The sequence below is a fragment of the Muntiacus reevesi genome, chromosome 7 (genome assembly GCF_963930625.1).
Source record: "Muntiacus reevesi chromosome 7, mMunRee1.1, whole genome shotgun sequence".
In the NCBI taxonomy this organism is placed as follows: Eukaryota; Metazoa; Chordata; class Mammalia; order Artiodactyla; family Cervidae; genus Muntiacus; species Muntiacus reevesi.
This window is the reverse complement of record NC_089255.1, coordinates 64778223-64799678: the sequence shown is the minus strand read 5'-3', so window position 1 is coordinate 64799678 and position 21456 is coordinate 64778223. Positions and strand designations below refer to the sequence as shown.

The window sequence follows — 21456 nt, the reverse complement described above, 5'->3', positions numbered from 1 at the left end:
CAAAATTATATAATATTTATATAACATATATTTGTACAATATTACATAATTTATATAATATATACAATTATATAACATCATACAAAATTATATAAAATATACAAAATTATGTAATACTGTACATCATTTATACTTCAGTAAAAAAAAATGAAATTCTCCAACAGTTGGGAATTGGCCAGACAGGGACCCCAGGACCTTACCCAACTAGGTGCAGGGTAGGGTGGTGCCGCCCAGCTGCCTTGAAGTCAGATATGGCCACGTGACTCGCTTCTGTGGATGAAGTATGAACTGCAGTGATACTTCTGGTGGAAGCTCCGTCCTTCTTTTCCACTGTCATGGCAATCATCAACACCCCGGGAGGTGGCCGTTGTGCCAGCCTCAGCTCCAGAGAGAGCTGTGTGGATTGGGGGCCCCAGTTGAGCTGGGATGGATGTACAGCACAATGAGAAATAAGTCTTTGTGGTTTTAAGCCACTGAAATTTTGGGGGTGCCTGTTAATGCAGCATAATCTAACTTATGCTGACAGGCATGTGGATAATCAGATTGCTGAGTCCTGGCTGATGGATCCCTCGGCTAATATGTTATGTATCCAGGCAACAACATTCGTTAACCTAATTAAAGTTCACATAATTTCCAAAATTGAGTCTTTGGGGTAGGTATTGCTAGCACTGTTGCAAGTTAGTGGGGGGAGAAATTTGGGAAGTGGCCATGAGCCTACTTAAACACCACTGCTTGTTCTGCCCAGCTTAGAGGATTCCTGTAGGTAGGTCCCAAGGACTGACGAGTCAGGCACTTAGTTCTCTAATGTGTCAGTGGAACACCTGCCTTTTACCGTGTATCCATCAAAGAAACAGAAGCATGGTCACAGACCACTTTGGTACAAGAGGAGAAGCTGGTCCCTTTAATGCGTGGGTCTCACTCCTGGCTGCACATTAGAATCACCGGGAAGCTTAACATCCCCACACCCAGGCCGTTCCCCAGACAAGTCAGCATCTCGGCAGGTGGGCTTGGCGGCAGCAGCTTGTGAAGCTCCCCAGGTAATCCGTGTGCCTGGCCAAGCATCACAGCCATAACATCTCCTTTTCCTCCAACAAGGGCCGCGTTTTAACCAATGTTTGAGGCAGTCATTTTGTAGAATTCTCCTGCTTTCCCATAGCCATGTGTCTCAGGCTGCCGCAGATGTTGGAAAGAAAATGCCTGGAGATTCAGTCTCTGAAGGGTAAGTACTCATATGGGGAGATCCTGGAGCCCAATAGTCCCCTCCTAGGAGGATCTTAGCGTAGACAGACCTGGACTCGCCCCCTGCCCCATAACAGTTCTGTGACTTTGGACAAGTTGCTTGACATCTCTGAGCCTCAGTTTCCTCATCTGCAGTGTGGGAATAATCTAATGCCAGCCTTGTTGGCTTAGCGCAATAGTCTCTGCATAACTACTAGCTAAATTATTATTTCTCCCAGGTGACTTGTCTTGAATGACGAGGAAGGTCCAATTGTACAAGTTCCACCTGCTGCCCTTACCTGCAGCACTCCTTCAGTGGTGAACAGAACCTCAACTCTCCAGTGACCCCAGGCAGAAACTGGGGAGGTATTCTGGACTCTTCAGTCTCTCCCTCAATCCCCACATCCAGTTCATCATTAACCATGATATCCTGCCTCCTACGGACCTCACAGATCCATCCTGTTCTCCACATCCATCCTGCAACTTCCTTGAGTTTGAGCATTATCTGAATTATGCAGTAGCCCCTGGTGGGTCTCCCTAGTGCCTCTCCTCAAATCCCTTTTCCAAAATGTAGTCAGAGTGATCTTTCTAAGCTATAAATTTCCTTATTAGATATTAAAGCAAAATTTTCAGTTGTAATAATTAAAACAGTGGGGGTGCTGGTGGATGAATAGACAACACATCAATGGAGAGAAAAATAGGAAGTCCAGAAATAGATCTACATACATAGAGGAAGTTGGTATATTACAAAAGTGGCACTTCAAATCAGTGGAGAAAAGACAGATTATTCAATAAACACCACAGGCACAAGTGGGTGGCCATCTTTGCATAGAAATAAAATTGGATCCATACCTCATACTTTACACAAGGAATGGTTCACAGATATAAACATAAAAAGGTAAATCCATAAAAGTTCTAGAGGAAAACATAGTATAACTCAAAGCAGAAAGGGCCTTTTAAAATAGGATTCAAATTCCAGAAGCCAAAAAAAAAAAAAAAGATCAAGAAGTTCAACTACATTTAAAAAACTCTCTATGGAAATAATCACCATAGGCAAAATCATGCTGCTGCTGCTGCTAAGTCACTTCAGTCGTGTCCGACTCTGTGCGACCCATAGACGGCAGCCCACCAGGCTTCTCCATCCATGGGATTTTCCAGGCAAGAACACTGGAGTGGGCTGCCATTGCCTTCTCTGAGGCAAAATCATAAGTCTGGATAAAAGATTTTAACGCATATCACAAATCAAAGGTAAATTTCACAATATACAATGAGCTTCTACCAATGATTAGAAGAAGACCAACAACTTGATAATAAAATGGACAAATACATGGACAAACACTTCAAAGGAAATTACGAATGACTATTAAGCATATAGTTTTTCCAGGAGTCATGTACGGATGTGAGAGTTGGACCATTAAGAAGGCTGAGTGCCAAAGAACTGATGCTTTCGAATTGTGCTAGAGAAGACTCTTGAGAGTCCCTTGGACTGCAAGATCAAACCAATCAATCCTAAAGGAAATCAGCCATGAAGATTTATTGAGGAACCGTTGCTGAAGTGGAAGCTCCAATATTTTGGCCATGTGATGCAAAGAGCCAATTCACTGGAAAAGATCCTGATGCTGGGAAAGCTTGACGACAAAAGGAGAAGGGGTGGCAGAGGATGAGATAGTTACGTAGCCTCACTGACTCAATGGGCATGAATTTGAGCAAACTCCGGGAGACAGTGGAGGATGGGGAACCTGGAGTCCCGCAATCCATGGGGTGGCAAAGAGTTGGACACAGCTTAGCAACTGAACAACAAAATTAAGCATATAAAACTACGGTCAACCTCAAAGAAGTGAAATGCAAATGAAAAGGACATATGTTATTTTTCACATATTAGATTGGAAAACATTTTAAAAATTGGTGACATAGGAATTGCTATGTGTGTGTATGTGCTAGGTCGCTCAGTCGTGTCTGACTCTTTGCGACCCTCTGGAGTATCGTCTGCCAGGCTCCTCTGTCCATGGGATTTCCCAGGCAAGAATACTGGAGTGGGCTGCCATGTCCTCCTCCAGAGGAACTGATGAGACGGTAAGAAATCAAGCACTGTCATCCACCGTTGCCAGACACATAAATCAATGGAAGGGAACCTGGGAAACTAGCCAAATGACAAATATTAATAACTGTGATGGTTATCAACTTTGCAAGGCTCTAGTACCAGTTATTTAATCAAACACTAATCTAGGTGCTGCTGTGAAGGCATTTGGTAGATGTGGTTAACATCTACAGTCAGGTGACATCAAGTAAAGGAGAGAGCCCTTGATGATGTAGGTGGGCCTCATCCAATCAGTTAAAGGTGTTAAGAGCAAAACCCGAAGTTTCTAGGAGAAGGAGAAATTCTGCCTCAAGACTGAAGCACCAGTTTCTGCCTGAGGTTCCAGCTTGCTGGCCTTCACTACCAATTTCAGACTTACCAGCCCCCGAGAATGAGTAATTTCTTAAAACAACCCCCTCACTATATATCTATTTAGTATCTGTATATCCATCTGTCTGTCTTCTCGGTGTTTCTCTGGAGAACACTGATATAATCTAGCAATTTCACTTCTCTATTTGTGGGAACTTGCACCTACGTCAAGCGAGCCAGGAACAATGCATTTCATCACCAGTGTCTGTAACAGGAGGAAGGAAGGCAGGCCGAGGGCCCGTCAGCACAGCGCTGGTGGACAAGTCCTCTTAACCCACAGCGTGGAGCCCTAGGCAGCCACCACGTGTGAGGCAACGGGCGAGTAGTTTCCAAAACTGATTTAAATGAAAAAAGAAAAGTAGCGCACAATGACAGCGTGTCTTTGTGTGCTTTTCTTCCTAAAAATCGAGAAACTAGACTAGTGTTTGTAAACATATAAAATATCTCTTGGTGGCTACAGAAGAAGCTAACTCTGAATGCCTCTGGTGGTGGGTGCTGAGTGCCTGGGGCAGGAGAAGACATTTCACTGATGTTCTTTGTTCTACGAAACATAACCCCTCACATAGATCATATTGCTTGCAGGCAAGGGTAACGACAGGGAAGGTGGAGCCCACACTTTTCACAGTCGTTGACAAGGCTGTGATCCTCTGGTTCCAAACCCATTCCCAGCCCCGAAGTCCACCACTCCCTGTTCTCCATTCCAGTTGTCTGTTCCCTTGGTTCCTCTGACTCACACCACTCTCTTGCCCCCAAGTCAGGAATGCCCCCAGGCTCTAAGAACTGCTTTTCCTCTCTTCGGAAGAAGCTGGCTGGTGTTTGACTTCCTTCGCTGGGAGGAGAGCTGCAGGCTTTACTTCTACACTGCCCTCTCGTGGACACCTTGACCTCTGGGCTCACATCATTCAGGCTAAGAGACTGAAAAGACCCCCCAGGGGGCCTGCGGGGCATCTGAAGTTTTCTCTGGTTGGCCCTGGGTAGATAACTCCCTAGAGGACTTTCCTACCAGATCCACAAGAGGCTTGGTGCAAGTCCCCTGCACGGTATCTGCCGTTTATAGACATGCATGTGGTCAGCACCCGGTCAGCAGGAAATCCTGTTGCATGAGGAAGACAGCAAACCTGGGGCCTGTCGCCTGAAGTCTTTTCTGGAGGAGGGGTTGGATATGAACACTTTAGAAGTGCCTCTGGATAAATGCAGTTACTGAAAGTGAACAAGGGCTCGAACGGTGTCTCAGGAGAGCAAAGTGGAGATGAAGTCATCTGGACCTCAAAGCACAGAACAGGAGAAAGCATGCAGGGTGTGTTTTCTCTGCCCAGTTTGGATATATGCATTTGGTAATGGAGGGAAGGAAATGATGTCAACATATGCATTTCATCTCTCAATAATTTATCAAAGACACAATTTGCTGTCTTTGGACATATTCCATCTTGGATGAGTAATAGGGTCATAGGTCCATGTCAAAAGGGACTCAGTCAGGTATAGGTACAGGAAATCTATGTTCAGCTTTTTCCCAGTGAGCAGATCTGGGATAAACTTAACAGAAAGCAAAGTGGAGAGGTTCAACTGGACAGGTTTGATCTTGGGGTTTGGAGGTTCATCTGACTTCACTCCTGAGCCTCCTAGAATTTCATGGCATGGAAAACTGCAACTATCTCCCAAGGATGTTGGCACAAACAGGGACACCCAGTTCTGGCTGTGGTCCCCACAGGGAGGTTTAATTGGAACCTCTTGGCTGTCTTGAGTTCCAGTAGTTCTGGTGGGATCATTTCACTCACCAAAACTCCGATTTTGTTTCTCCTGGATTGGTCTTAAAAACATAAAACCTCAAAAAGCTGTGGAACACACTATTTAAAAACATGCGCTCTGAGTCAAACATAAACACAAAGCTGTCTTTTTATAAAGTCTGAGCTTTATAACTGTGCCAGAATGTTTCTCTGTCGGTTTTAAAAATTGAAGTAGAAACCACTGAAGAGTGAAAAATATTCCATGGAGGAAATTCTCAGACATCAAACAGCCAGGTTTATATCACAAAGAAGTCACTGTCTATGCACAAGGGCCCTCTGGGCAAGGCTGGTGGGCTGACACCCAGGAGGACACGGAAGATCATGCGCTCCAGCAGAGCCCCTCGGTCATAATGATGTTGTGCTGACATTTGTCAAACTTTCCAACTTCCCGGACACCCACATTTCCTACTTCATGTACCTGTGATCCTAATGGGTAGACAGATCCCTCCACCCACCACACACAGAGAAGCTACCCTCCATTCTCTATCCACCTGGGCCAGGAACCAAGAGTGGGAAACGTGAAGACCGTGCTCAGGGTTACCAGAGAAACAGTGCTCTTTCGGGTGACCCATTTCCAAACAGTTTCAGCGGGTTCTAACCTCCCACCACCGCTCCCATTACCTTCTGGATCCTCCTCTTCCAACATGTTGCCTTTCTCAACAACTGTGTTTTAGGTTCTTAGAAATGCCCAGTGAACAAAAGCACTGGCCATTCTTGAGTCAACCTCTGGGCATCCCGCAGACCTGACGGTCACTCCTCTGCCATGCTGTAGGCAGAGTTAGCACTGGGGAGAGGAGATGCTGACCTCAGGAATTCTACCATCTCATCCTGAGGGCAATCTCCCAGGTTGATTTTGCAGGCTGGCCCCAGAACTTAGGGAGAGGAACAGGACTACTTTTTAGCAAATTGACAGAATAATTTTGTCCTTTGAACCTATAGCGAGATGGAGGTGGGGGTGGTTGTAATTTTTTTTTTTCTCTAATTTTGAAAAAGAATTGGACTCTGGGTTGGAAATAAACAGTCACCTCCAACAACTAAAATTCACAGGTGGTTTGAGAAACACTGAACTAGGCCATCCTAGAGTGTTAAAGTGAAGATCCAGAAGCAGAGATGCCCAGGGGAAGGGTTGTTTTCAAATTTTGTGAGGTGTGAGTGGAAGACAGAAAATGCGAGTGGAAGGGTGTCTGTGGGATGGGTGCCCAGCTTCCACGTGGCAGTGGGGCAGCTGGGAAGGGGTCTGGACAGACTGTGGGGGCCACACCGTGCTGCTGGCAGGGCGGGGAGGGGTGGATCACGCAGACCAGTCAGTTTTCCAGAGAAGGATTAGGTTCTGGTTATAGATGAGCTTCTCCATACCCCCAGACCCTCCCCTCAGCCTCTGGGGACAAAAGGTCTTGGGCTGATCAGGAGTCAGGGCCACAGATAGATGCAGTGTCTGTTCAAGGGACCAGACCAAGGTACTTTGACAGAAGCCTGGATCCTTCCTGCACTTCCCTGGCTGAGCTCTCATTAGCATGGGGAGTATGAGCGGATTGTACCTATCTATGCTCCTTCTGGATTCCTGGCTCAAACCCACTAAAGCCTCTTCCAAGCCAGCCCCCTATTTAGTAAATACCCCTTTAATAAATGCAATTAAATCTCTTCTTGGGAGGGGCTGTCAGGGGAGTCCTGAAAGCTTTACTATTTAAGTAACCTTTTCTCCAGGATTCCCTTACAAAAATCACTGACAAAGAGCTACAGCTTTGCCGATGAAAACTGCTAACCCACCCGTTCGCATACTGTGTTGAGCCCTTCATGGTTCCTCTAATCTCACAACTCTCTCGGCACCCTCCATTCCACGTATTTCATAAGTGAGGCTCAGCTTTTCTCTTGTACACTATCCTTTCCCCTTCAGAGTACCCTGAGTCACACAGTGAGATACAGCTCACTTGGGTTATGGGAATTTAACTTTGGGAGGAATTTCATTTAACGTCTCAGCTACAAGGCATTTCTCACATTCCCAGGGATCATTTTGGACTTTTCCAATCTCTTGAGCAGCTTGAGGGTGAAAAGGGGGCCACCGGGTGGCCATTGTCACAATGTGAAGCTGTGGTTGCTGAGGTTTTGGTGGTAATAACCTCTGTATGCTGTGTTTTCTTTTGTCTTTACCTTTTTCTTTGGGACTAGGTTTCTAACTACATAAACCTTGAGTATTGTAGTTTCAAACCCAAGGTTCAGAGAGGTTAAGTAGCTTGCTCAAGATCACACAGCCAGAGAATATATACAAATACATGTGGGTTATATATTAGTGAGGGAGGAAGTCTTCTGTTTGACATTATTCACATTCCTGTATTCTTCCTTTTCCTCCCAGAGGAATACACATTTCACTTTTTTTTCTTTTTTAATTTACTTCTTTGGCTGTGCAAGGTCTTAGTTGCATCATGTGGAATCTAGTCCCCTGAGCAGGGATCAAAACTGGGCCCCATGCATTGGAAGCTCAATCTTAACCACTGGACCACCAGGGAAGTTCCCATACCATTCACTTTTAAGTAGAGGAATTTTAAGTAAAGATAGAGGACCCTGATGCTGGCAAAGATTGAAGGCAGAAGAAGGGGATGACAGAGGATGAGATGGTTGGATGGCATCACCACTCAATGGACATGAGTTTGAGTAAGCTCCAGGAGTTGGTGATGGACAGGGAAACGTGGGGTGCTGCTATCCATGGGGTTGCATAGAGTCAGACACGACCGACTGACTGAATTGAACTGAGAGGAATTAGAAAAAATAAAACTCACTTTGCTGAAGCAAGAATTCAAACCCAGGATTGTCTCTCCAACCATATGCTTAACTGACTCATTATTTAGAACTTATATTAATATACATCATACTGGAAGGATTAAAATGAGATTCAAGCCATGTGTAGTTAAAACCTCAGATCTCCAAGGAGGTTATTGTTTATGCTGTGGTTAAGGGGTAAAATGTGATTTCAAAGGCATTGAAGGTGGAGAGCAAGCTATAAACAATACCACCTGCAAGGTTCGAGTTTTTATTTAGAAACACGCCCCTAAGACAGGTGATACATGTTTTGGTTACTTTGGGCACAGATCAAGCTGCATAAATGTTTAACACCTCTTTCCCTTTCTTTTTGTTTTTTAAAAAAAAAAACACAAAAAAACGTAGTTCATAGCTGGGAGATACAGCTTTCACAGAATGGTCAGGTGGGAATAGTTTACACGATGTCAGGCTTATTCTTTCTGGCTGACTTATTCAGTTATTTTCTAATCAATCATATTGACAAAAAGGAAAAAAACACACACACCAGTGTTACAAAACCTTGTATTAATCATTTCCCTTCACTTTCAATATAACGTTGATATGAAATATAGCCATGATTCTTAGTTACATGGGAGGAAATGAGTAATAAATACATTGTAGCAAGTTTAAACCACAAGGGTGTTTCACTGGTAACAACATTTGAAAACTGTACACTTGCAAAGAACAGCATCTTCAAACATTAGTATATCTGTATATCAGTAAAGCTTTTACATGTAACAAACATGCTATTTCCATATATGACAAATTTAAAAAATATGCATTGCTTGGCAACATGAACTAGGCAAAAATAGTTCTTTGTTCACTAACTTTATACAGGAAAACAGGACAAAAGGCATGCATGTACAATAGGGATGCCTGCACGGGGCATGCAACAAAAGAAAGCTTTTTAAAAGTCAGCTTACATTAGGCATAAATACATGAGGGTTATATATTAATAAGGGAGGAAGTCTTCTGTTTGACATTATTAACATTCCTGTTTTCTTCCTATTCCTCCCAGAGGAATACACATTCACCTTTAAGTAAAGATAAAGGAATTACAAAAAAAAAAAAAAAACATAGTAATAATAATAAAACTCACTTTGCAAACATCTCTGATGACTTGTAAAACAAACAAAAAAATCGTTAGTGTTACCACAGCCCCATGTGCAAATCTTCCCTCCACAGGGCCTTCTTGTATCAGGCACACCTGAATGCCTTGGTTAGGCTGCTTTCCTGCACCAGGGTTGGGGCCGCCTGCCCAAGACATTTCCAGAGGACCAATGTGATGGGGGCTGCCTCTCCCCCTCTCACTGCCCTTCTGGTTGTGCGCCTACATCTTCAACCCAGCTCAGCCCCCAGCCCAGGCTCTCAGAAAGAGCCCAGTTCCGGGGGCGGGGAACGAACATCCACAAGGCTTGCACCAGCAGTAGCTGAGAGAGGGGCAGAAGAACAGAAGACCCAGAGAAGGCTCCCATTCCGCAAAAGGCAGCCGACGACACCTCAAAAGAAAACCTTGTTTCCCTCAGTGTCTCTTCAAAGGAATGGGAGAGGGGGCCCAGCTGTAGCTCTAATCCTGAGTACCAAAAACGGACTGTCAGTACACAGGATTGGAGAGCTTGGTGCAAACAGCGCCCTCTGCAGGCAGACCCAGCAGCATCTATTTTGCTCGCTGGCCCTTGGTTTAAAAAAGTGAAACTCAAAAAGCATGTGGAAAACAAAACAAAACAAAACATATCAGCAGCAATGTTTCATTTCTTGTACACAATTCATGTGTGTCTTCCTACTGTTTCTGGTAAGAAACCACTATGAATAAAAAGCACCAATAAAACATCATACATGATAACAATATCGTAGAATACCACTGTCCCTGGGACAGTGTAGAGATGTCAAATACACACTGCTTAAATCAGAACGAGGGGGGAAAAAAACCCATGTAGTGAAATAGATTTTACTCTGAGATTTTTAATGTTTACTATTTACTTAATATAAAACAGTTGCATTTGGGGGTCAATGGGTAAATACAAAAAAAGGCACTGCCGCTTTATTACTAAATATCCGACTTCACAGCCTTATGCATGCAACCATTTGATTTTTTTTTTTATAAATAAAGTTCTTTTGCTTTAGGATTTTTAGATTGAACTGTATACCTGCAGTCAACACAGGACTCAAAACAAGGTGGGGACAGGCTCCTAAAATTCATCAGAACGCTCAACTTAAAAAAATTAAAACACTAAGAGCAAAACACAACTAAGTAGATAAATCTATACACAGTCAATGAAAAATAAGCTTTTCTTTTAAAAAAAGAATTATGTTGTTATTAATAACAGACTTTATCATGGTTACCAGCCATAGCAAGTTAATAAGTAACATATCCAAAATAATATCTCTAATAATCAGATAACCATTGTTTCTATATTCAGTGAAGGAATAAATAGAAATTCAGATTTGCAAATGCTTTAAGGTCTTCTTCCTTTTAAAGGATTCATGCTAATGTGATTGTGTTCACAATCTGTTTTCTGAACAACCCGAGTCTTTATGGATACATGTGTTTTGCAGCAGATTTGAATGCTTTCTCACTTCTCCACGAGATGTGTTATACCCCTGCTTCTTCTATTAACGTTCTCAGCATCCAAAATCACCTTCGCAAACCGTCTGGGTCTTGCCTTTGGCCTTCGACATCTTTGACCTGTTCTTCCCGGCTCACACATGATCGTCCATCCCAACACATTCCCCAAGTAACCCTAAGCTTGCTTAGTAAAGGGATGTGGAGGATGAATGTTAATGGCACTTGGTTAAAAAAAAATCAACTACAAAATGCTGCCTCTTTCTGCACATGAATTTGCATCTTTAGAACATAGTCATCACCCAAGGAGAGTTTTTTTTCCTAATGCAATGCAGGATGTTGTGGATTCAAGCCTTCTTTGTTTGCTAAAGGCTCACTGTGGCTAAGATGTTCCCATATTTTAGACCTTAAAAGGATTTCACAAGCCTCACAACATCCAAGGTTGGGTTGGGTGTATATTTTTAATCTTGAAGGTAGAAGAAAGCTGTTTGGATTTCATTAAGGCCTTGTAAATGTATATTTACTTCATTAACTTATTTTTTTAAAAAAATAACTCTAAGAAAATGCAGTGATTTTCATGGTCTGATCTCTTAAATTTCAACTCTGACTTTGCTAAAACAAACAAACAAACAAAAAAATGGTACCAGACTCACCCATTCAGTAAACAGGCCTCCTACCATCTCCCTGATCTCGCCTCTGGCCGAGCTGGCACACCATCATTTACACAACCCAATTTTCCAGCGCAGAGCACAGCTCCTCATGGATTTTCTCTAATACCCTCCATTGCATCAAATCCCGAAACATAGTCTCTCTCGCCCTTAAGAAATAGAGCTATTACTTTGTGGTAGCATAGTTTGTTAATCTCTCACCATGTAAGGAGTCGTTCTGTCTCCCTTCCGTGTAGGTAGATAAATCAGCCCACAACACAGCAACTCGTCTGAAATAGACCCTTCTTGTCCATCATGGAGTCGACCTTTCCCACATCATCTTCCAAGGCTCACCTGCAACGTCTCCCCGCAGCTCTCTCTGCCACTTGCTGACTGACCGTTTATACACTGTTGCTACACCTTGCTCCTCTCCTCCTTTTCCTCAGCGGTGGGTGATCGAACCTTGGGGCGCTAGGCTCGGCTTCCTGCGAGCAATCCCCCGTAATTGGTATTTTGAGCTTATCATCTGGATATCAAGGCCTCCTGCCAGGAAAAAAATATCCATCCTTGCCTTTTCTCCTCCAGTGGAACTTGTACCCACCTCTGTGCGTGTGTGGCCAGGAGCGATAGGATGAAACCTCCTGGAAGAGTGGGGAGAAAGAGGTGTCTCTGGGTGAGAAGCAAATTCATCACAGAAAGGGCAGCAAGATTCTTATCCAGGTGACTGCGCGCAATCCCGTAACCGATCACATGGTGGCGCCCTCCCCCGGCGCTCCGCTCACTCCAGCCACATCCTCAACTCCGCCTACACGTTCCTCCCACCCACAGGTGGGAGACACCACTCAGGCCTACGTGACCGCATCCTTCTTCCCGAGAAGCAGAGCTTGGCAGCCATTTAAAAAGACAACCCTGCTGCTATTATAAAAATAGAGGAAAAAAATGAATCCCTATCAACAAATCCTTTACAAAAACCATAGTATGAAGAAAAGTTCTATCCCAACTCTTTACACATTATGTACCCTTTAAAAGTGTTATGTAAACAATACACAAATCAAAGTTTATCTGAAATTTTGTTGGAGCGGATTTCTCCCTTGCTGCCCCAGTTGCCACGTGGACTTCTTCTCGCGGCTGGATTTCAAGCAGGGGCCTCAGGGCATCCAATCAGAGGAGACATAAAAGAGCGAGCCGCCGTCACTCGCGTTTTGGTCGCGGGCATCCATGCCTTCCTCCTGGGCTCTGACTTCGAAGGTAGGCTTCTGAGAAGGCTCCCAAGGCAGGGGCGTCTTCCTCCCTCTCGCATCTCTCCTCTCTTTCCAAGCGGTGCTCTCCCCCTCAAACCCATTTCCATCCAGGAAGCCACTTGCATTCCCTCCACCTCCTCCCGGTCCTGTATTTCCCTTAGAGACCCCTCCCCATGCCCCACACCACGCCATCCCATGACAGAAACAAATGACAAAATAACCAATCCCAGGTCTACTGATATGTTTACAAGGACGACCTACGCTCTCACAAAATCAAAATGGGAGAGGGACCAGGGGAAAAAAAAGGCTGCAAAGTATCTTGGAGGATTCTGTGCAACCCTGAAGATGGCTAACACTGGACCCGCAGCAGTCGATTTCACGGCCAGCGCGGTCACTCTCATCTTCAGCTTCTAGATTGTGGAGGTCCGGTCAACCCCGTCTGGGAGAGAAAGCAGGACACAAATGGGCGCAGGTGAGCAAAGCAATTCCAACTCCAGCATCATGCATGTTGGACTTCCCAGTCTCTGAGGACAGATAAGGATTAAATTCATCCATCCATCCATTCGCTCATTCTTCACACACCCACCCATTCAAAATAACTTTTTGCCAGGAGCTATACAGAGCCTGGGAACCAAGCTGGGAAGACCTAATCTTCACCCTTTAGTCCAAGTATGTATATCCTGGATGGGACACAGACATGTAAATCGACAGAGACATATGAGGGATAGGTGCTCTGCTGGAGTATGTACCAGATACAGCAAGAACATGGAGGAAGGAGTGTTTAAGTTGCTCTTGGAAGTCAAGGATGGTTTCACAGAGAAAGATCTGATAATTCTGTAGATTGTAGAAAGATCTGATAATTGCCAGATCTGTAATTCTGACCCATCACAACTGAGCAGAGCAGGGGGATCTGTCTGACCCAAACTGATCCAGATTCTGTCTCAAGAATCTAATCTGAGGCAGAGACACCAGTGAGATTGTGGGGGTTTTTTTGTTTTTTTTTTTTTGTTTGTTTTGTTTTTGGGGGGGCACCTGGAACTGAAAGATCCAATGGATGTGGGAGAGTGCTGAGATCATCCAGCATATGTCATGTCTGGGTGGAACCCAGAAAGTGGGGAGCATGCCTGTCAGAGAGGAGAGGTCATGAGTGAGCAAGGCCACAGAGGGAGCCGATGGCCACCCAACCCCTTTTCACGTGGGACTATGGGACCGTCCACAGAATCAGACCATAAGGGTCTCATGTACTGTGAGCAGGAGCTTGGACACAGGCAGCTGGGGATTTATAAATGGTAGAGTAGTAACCAGATTTGACTTCAGAATGGCTTCTCTGGCATGGCTGGTGGTGGGAGGACCAGTTAAGAGGTCCCTACAATGGTCCACGCTGGAGTTTCTCCAGTGAGCAGAAAGAGGCATGGGTCAGTCGTAGCAGGTAGAAATGATTAAGTTCAGTTGACCACTAACTGAAAGCTAGGATGGGATGCAGTATGCCTCCCTGGTTTCGCTGATATGCACATGTCAGTAGACGCGTCCTGGTCTAAACCTCTTCATCACAAGCCCCGTCTAGCAGAGGTGCATCCAGATGTAATAGGCAGAGCTCAGGTATGAGAGGGTGTGACTAAGTGTTCAGGGAAAACTCGAGGACCTAAGTGATATGGAGGAGCCCTGAGCTCACTGCAGGGTCTCCTGACCTCCTCATGGGTGGTGCCAGAATTGCATCTTGCTAGCAGGGACTTGGGAGGAGAAATGTTTCTTTAATTCATATTTTTAATGAGATCACTGTAGATCCACACGAGAAACAGCACCCTATTTCTAGGTTTGCCCCTAAGGTAACATTTTGCAAAATTATATTACCACCAAGATATGATGTTGATGTAATCTACCCATCTTACAGATTTCCCCAGTTTTACTTGTACTTTGTGTGTGTGTGTGTATTAAGTTCTATATGATTTTTTGAGAGATTTTTAAAGAAGGGAAGCAAATAGCCCTGCGAGCATCTCTACTTTTGGATGATCAATCCTAAAGGTCCCCAGGTGTGCACTAATCACCTCTCCCACCTTCTGTGCATATCAGTTCTTAGCCTCTTGAGTGGGGGCTCTGCCGTGGTAACTAGTAGTGGGAGTACAGTGAGCAAGTGTATGTGTGCACACACATGTGTGTGGGCGAGGTAAGGGTGTAGAGGCCACTCCCTCATCTGTAGAAGTGCAGTGCACAACCTTGCTGGGCCTCACTCATCCACTCATTAATGCCAGCCTTTCATAGTTGTCAAAGAAAGGATCTGAAAACAAGGAAAACTCAGCTAACCCAGCCTCAAGTTGCATTTTCATGGAATTCTGTCCCTGTACCTCACCCTCCAAGGGTGACGGTTGGTATTCAATGACAGGAAAATAACCAATCAATGAAGTGCAGACTCAACATTTATAGTGGTGCAAGTCATGCACTGCACAGCTCAAGGGGGTACCATTCACATGCAGTCATCATAGGTTTTATAATTATGGTGAACTTCAAACAGAAGATGGAACAGTGTCTTGAGAAAGTGGAGCCTTTTTCCTGTTTGCACAATGTCTCCATACCCCCCACGATAAGCGGGGCTTTAAGTCACAAAAAGAAGTGAGGAGAGAAGGTAAGAAGGAATGACAAGGGGATCAGGTGATGCATGAACCTCAGAACACCAGAGGGTGGGCCGGGCGTTCCTCCTAATGGTTTGATTCACTATGGACTGCATTCTGCTGGACGGAGCCTGGTTTTTGAGGCTGTCGACATTCCTGCCATGTGACCCCTCTGTGGGAGGAGGAGAATGGCCGGGCTTGGCACTGAGTCCTCCTGGATACCTGGGGCTACCAGTTGGGAGCAAGTCAGAGAGTCAGGTTGAAAGCCTTTAAGACTCACAAATCAAGATGGCAGAGGCAACCACCTCCCCAACCCCTGGGCTTCCTCACAGCTTCTATTGGAGGAGCATGGCAGGGAAAAGAAGAGATGGGGAGAGAAGGCCAGAGAAAAGTAGCTTAGACCCACACTGAGAGGGCAACAGTTACTGGAGGAGACAGAGAGCAGAGATGTCATCATGAAAGGATGGGCCCAACAGCCTTAGAATAGCCATCCTGGGATGTGGTGTCCCAGGAACTTGGATACTTCTCTGCTCTTTCCATGAGATGCATGCAGAGGAGCATATTTTACTACTCTGCTTTCCTCTCCCGAGTCATTTGTCCTCCTGTAAGATGACTTCATTCACTGGCAGAAATTCTGTCCCCAGCAAGGTCATCTCCCCTGGCGCCTGGCAGGGGTCGGCCGGCAGAAAGGTGCTGTCACAGGGGGAGGGCACACCGCCACTGCACCTAACCAGGCCATCCTGAACCTAATTTGCACCCGCTGCTCAGGAAACTGCTTACAAGGCTCCCCCCAGAAAGGGTTATTGAGAAAAAAACACAGCAATAAAAAGGCTTAGGAGTTTAACAAGATGAAAACATTAGCCAAAAAAAAAAAAATCAGTTCACAGAGGTTCCCTATAAAAATAAAAGAACAGGCTAAAAAAATGAAGTCTTTTCAATGAAAACCTCCTTTTATGAAAGAGTATTTGGCATTCTTGCTACTAATGATGACGATGTTAGTACTCAGCAGATTGATAAGAGCTTCCAAGGTGCCAATTATGTGAGCTCTATCAAGCCCTGGGGGAGTGGCCAGTTCTTGCTGACTCCCACAGGCAACGTAGGACTGAGCAGAGTCCCCCCTAAGCCTGCCCCAGTCAGGCATCAGGTGGGAGGGCACCTGGGTGCCTGCAACGAGGCCGAGTTTGGCCTGAAGTTTCAGGCCTGGAGGCCTTCCCTTTAGGACATAATTGAGATATAATTTGCATACCACACATTTCACCCTTTGAAAGCATACAGTTCAGTGGTTTTGAGCAAGAGCTGTGCGACCATCACCACCATCTAATTCCCAAATATTTTTGTTACCCCCCCTAAAGAAATCTGGTACCCGTTAGCAGCCACTCTCCATTCCCACCTCCCTCCAAACCCTGGCAGCCTCTCATCTACTTTCGGTCTCTGTAGATTTGCCTACTCTGAACACTTTGCATAAAGCGAATCATATGCTGGGTGGCCTTTGGTCTGGCTTTTTCACCTATTAGCATAACGCTATGCCAGTTCAGCCATGGAACAGCACTTCATGTGTCTTCAAGGCTGAATGACAGTCCTGTGTGTGGCTACGGGTGAATCCTGTCCATCCGTGTTCATCTGCGGGTGGACCTCTGGATTGTGTCCCACCATGCCTCAGGGGCTGTCAGAATGTTGACCCAGTCTCCCTGGTTACCTGGAGAAGAGGAGCTGGTGACACCTTCCCCAGAGGTACCAGGAGTGAACCAGTGAGGCTTCTAGGATCTGAACTGAACGGCCAAGGGAGAGTGTGGTGCTGGCCAGTGGGGTTCCCTGGAACCCCGGCAGGGAGGGGTCACAGAGGGAGCCGTGCACCCCACCATTCATCGGGTCAGAAACCCTGGGAGGCCTTCAGCTAGCTCCCTTCTGGTGCTGAGCAGAGGCTGTCCCTGGGCTTCGGAGAGCCTTGCACGGGTGAGGTCAGGAGGGTGCGGTCCCGGTCTGTGCTCCACACAGAGCATTTATCTGCCTCGTATTTGGTCTCAGGATAAGACTGCGTTTGCAGAGACTAAAAGTCTAAACACCCCTGGTCAGGAGGACAGAGCTTTCTGGAGCAGTGGCCGATGACAGCCTTTCTCCGCACCGCCACCAGCTAGCACACGCCGTGGCTCTGCGCGTGCCCATCTCGGGGGTGGGGGAGCAGTCCAGCCTGGAGACGGCTGTCGGGAAGGGTCACAGGAGGCCTCTCTGGATTGCCGTGACTCACAGCCTCCCCGGAGGTTGGCAGGAAGGGGCGGACATCTCTCCTCTGCCTGCCAAACATCCCTGGGGCTGGCAGCGAGTCCAGCCCGAGAAAGGCACCCGTTTAGTACCAGCAGGGCACTGAAGGCCTCCCAGGGCTGCTGTGATGACGCAGGGCTGCAGGCCAAGCTCACAGCGGGACGACCCAGCCACCTCTGGGCGCTCCTCTGGGGCTGCAGCCCCGCACGGCTCGGCTGCATCCAACTAGACTGTCCCTGTCAGACCCAGAAGGACGCCTCGGGGCCCCGGGCGTCGTGGAAGCCATTTGGAACAGGGAGGTATAAAAACAGGCAGGGATTTTGGTTTCAGAAATTCTATTTTTAGAGCACGTTGGGATATGCTTGGACCAGACTGGGGGATCTAGTGCCGAGAAGGAAAGAATCCAATGCTGTGGGGGGATGTTTCCACTAAAAGCCACGTCTTGTGTTCCTGACTCCTCCAGTGCCCGCATTTGGCCGGGACAATCATGGGGCTGGGACTCCAGTGTGCCCTGCGGGGTGGGGCCGCTGGGGAAAGAGGAACGGCATGCTCTCCAGGGCCCCGAGTCACCCCAGAGGAGGAGCAGAGCAGGGTGCTGGTGCTCGCCGCGTACGGCGTTGTGTGCCGTGGATGGTGTGGCTTGACGAGGGTCCAACAGCCCCCCACGGCCTCTCTCCCCTGCCCCCTGCCTCCCCCACCCTGTGCCCTCAGGGCCAGTGGTTCTCCCAGGTGTGCCAGGCCATGCCGTGCCGGGAGGATGCACTCACCTCCCAGGGCGTGCTCGGTCATACTGAGGCACAGGGACTCCAGCCTGTTGTTGATGTCAGGTTCAGTCACCGGAAGCTGGAATTCTGCAGGGGACAAAGGCTTACGTTGGTGACAGGGGCTCTGACAACAAGGAGAAAGTATGCGCAGTGCCGCTGGCTCCACCTGCAGGGTGAGGGTTTGGTGAGACTCCCTGCAAGGACTTGGAGGGACCGCCAGGGCTGCCTCCCTGCGAGGACTTGGGGGGACCGCCAGAGCTGCCTCCCTGCGAGGACTTGGGGGGACCGCCAGGATGGCCACGGACAGTGTGTTGCACTCGGGTTCAACTGACCTCTCAATCTGTTAGACACCCTGAGTCCACTGCAGCTGGATGAAAACCGGTGGCTAAATATAGCTGTCATAGTCACAGTCTGCCAGGCCTCTGCTCAGACCCCCCAGCAGCTTCTCACTGGGGTAAAAGCCAAGCCCTTCCTCCAGCCTGCAAGGCCCTGCAGACCTGGCCCTTGTCACCTCCCTGCCCTCAAACAGCTTCCCCTTCCTTCACTCCCTCCTCCCAGACCCTCTTCTACCCCAGGGCCTTTGCACTGCGATTCCCTCTGCCCAGAATGCTGGTCCCTGGACGATCCCATAGCTCACTCTCTGCCTGCTGTCACGTCTCTGGCTCTCCTGTCTCCTTGGAAAGGACTTTCTGTTCATTGCCGTGAACAGAGTTTTTCCACCCCGTCCTTTTGCTCCATCTTTTCTCCGTCACCATCACCTGACGTGTTATGTGTGTACTTGTGGCCGCCTCCCAGCTGAGTGTTTGCTTCACCGGAGCAGGACTTGGCTCAGCTCCCTGTGCCCAGAACTGGGCCTGCTGCATTTCTGCTTCATTATGAAGCACAGGGAAGGAAAACCATAGCCTGGTGGGAACCTCTTCTGAGTCCAACACCCTGCTGGGAGTCCAGTTCTCAAGTGGGCCTCCCAAGGCTAAGTGACTTATCAAGGCTAGCCGGCGGACACTAGCTGGGACGGGAACCCACAAGGGTCTGACTCCAGAGCCAGGGTTCTCCTGCACACCACACGTCTGCCAGGGCCTGTCAAGGCTCTCGGTCTCCAAGCACTTTGAAGCAAGCTTTTCCGCTGCGCAGGACAATATTGTGCATCCTAACGACAGAGCCAGCTCTATCGTCTGGACCCTCTCCACCCCCCCAGGCTCTGGGCCCTCCTGCTCCAAGGGAGAGGAAGCCCGGGTACCTCCTCTATCCTGCTGGGGCTCATCACCAGCACTGCCCCCATTGTCCCCACTTTGCGGAGGTCTTGAACATCCTTGACTAGTTTGGAAGCACCTCGCAGACACTTCCACCATCGTCACCATGATGCTTACAGATTTCTCTGACTCTCCCACGATACCCAGACATGGCCTTCTGCACACCTCATATATGTCTATTGAGTGATGAAAAAGATGGAGCAAGAAATAGAAGGAAACTGACAGCTATTGTGAAACTCAGGCAAAATTGTGAAATTCCATGGGGGAGAGCAGAAAAAACCCCGCAGTGGGATGTGTTCTGAGTGCCTGGGAAGTGTCAGCACTGCCGCTGCCTTCCCATGTGACCCTGAGAAGTTCTTCCCTTCCTTTGGGCCTCAGCTCTTCTGCCTGCAAAGTCGGGAAAGAATCCTGAGCCCCCAACTACAGGCCACTTCCTGGCTCCTAAGAGTCTCCACTAGGGGGCGCTTGGGGCCAGAGCCGGGGAAGGAATGAAAAATGAGGTTGGTGGTTTGGTGGGAGAGGAAGTTGAAACCAATGGCTAAACCAAAGTATTTGTTTTCCTGGATGAGCTATACATTTAGGTCTCCTTTGCGATCTATGTTCCCCATTACCAGCTAATTCAGAGGCAGATGTTGTTTCTGTTATTTAAAATTCTCAAAGAGAAGGTTGGCAAAATGGATCACTCTGAGGAACACTGGAGAGCAGATAGAGTTCTTTCTGACACAAGTTCCAGCATCCATGGGTTTGAAAGACAACTCTGCCAACTCATGAGCAGACAGAGGATGGCTGGGCTTCCAGGGAAGCTGGGAGCCCTGGAGAACGGGTCTCCCTGGCCCCACCCACCCCTGCTCTCAGCGTAGGGTTGGGGCAATTAGACAATCCAGGGAAGAGTATTTTAGTATTTTCATCCATTCATGTGAAAATCATATGCATGCAAAAATTAGCAGCCTTCAGGGTGTGAAATCTATAAAATAGAAACACAATTATATATATAGCCAGTTAGCAAATATATATATATAAAAAACTCTTAGCAATTATAGCCATCCATATGCTCATTGTAAAATTTAGTTTACTCTCTAGCACTCCCCTTTAAACAAACACTGTGGAGAGATTTGGATAAATAAAGATGCTCGACATTTGGAGAGAAGTGTTTCAGCTGCAGGATTTCTTGCCAACACGCAGCAAAATGCCATTTTCCAAGCCTGGGATTGCGTGTTCCAAAAACAGGGGGTTGAGAAATGTGGGGCTCTCTGCTCCAGAATCTCCAAACCTTCGTGGCTGCTCTTTTAGGTTGAAAGTTGGCATGCTTGCTTTTAATCCTCCAGCTCTTTCCTCGGGGGCATGAGCAGAGTCATGACCCCCACCAGTCTCGAAGTGGCTCTGAAAAATTCTAAGTCTTGGGAGAAGCCTATATGTTCACACAACAGAGTTTCCTAAGTGCGACTTTTTAATTGTGTACTTGATAAAAACAGATCTGAGGCATCTCCCCGCACATAACGAGACAGAGGGAGACCAGCCAGGTGAAAAGCAGCTTCTATCTCAGGCTGGGAGCCCTCAGCCATGATTGGCTCAGAGGGCAGCACTCTCAAAGCCCTGGCTAAGTAACTGGGCAACTCCTGCCCACAGATCCACATAAACTACAGGCCAACTCTTGTCCTGGTTCCTGCTCACTCTAGGGGCTCATCATGTTTATCCTGGCCCCCGCAGCAGTAAGGGACCAGGCAGATGTAGTTTTGAGTCTTCAGGAGGACAAATAAGACTCGGAGCACTCTGTGTGATTGCCCAAGCAGGCCTGCTTCCTTAGCTCAGGTGGCATCTCTGAGAATGAGGGATTCTTCCCCTCTCCACCAGACCATTCCAGGATTTAGGGTATGTATTTGAGGAT

General features: G+C 47.1%; 1 protein-coding gene across 3 annotated transcripts in view; it reads right to left on the bottom strand.

The window, feature by feature from the left end:
- Positions 1 to 8747: 8747 nt before the first annotated feature.
- Positions 8748 to 21456, bottom strand: part of SAMD4A (sterile alpha motif domain containing 4A) — a 224201-nt gene continuing 211492 nt past the window's right edge. For all 3 annotated transcript variants that reach the window (XM_065941860.1, XM_065941861.1, XM_065941862.1), the window contains 2 exons: positions 18325 to 18408; positions 8748 to 13131 (listed from right to left, as the gene is read on the bottom strand). In XM_065941860.1, coding sequence (XP_065797932.1) covers positions 13103 to 13131; positions 18325 to 18408 — 113 coding nt within the window. In that variant the 3' untranslated portion in view covers positions 8748 to 13102. The remainder of the gene's footprint in view (positions 13132 to 18324; positions 18409 to 21456) is intronic.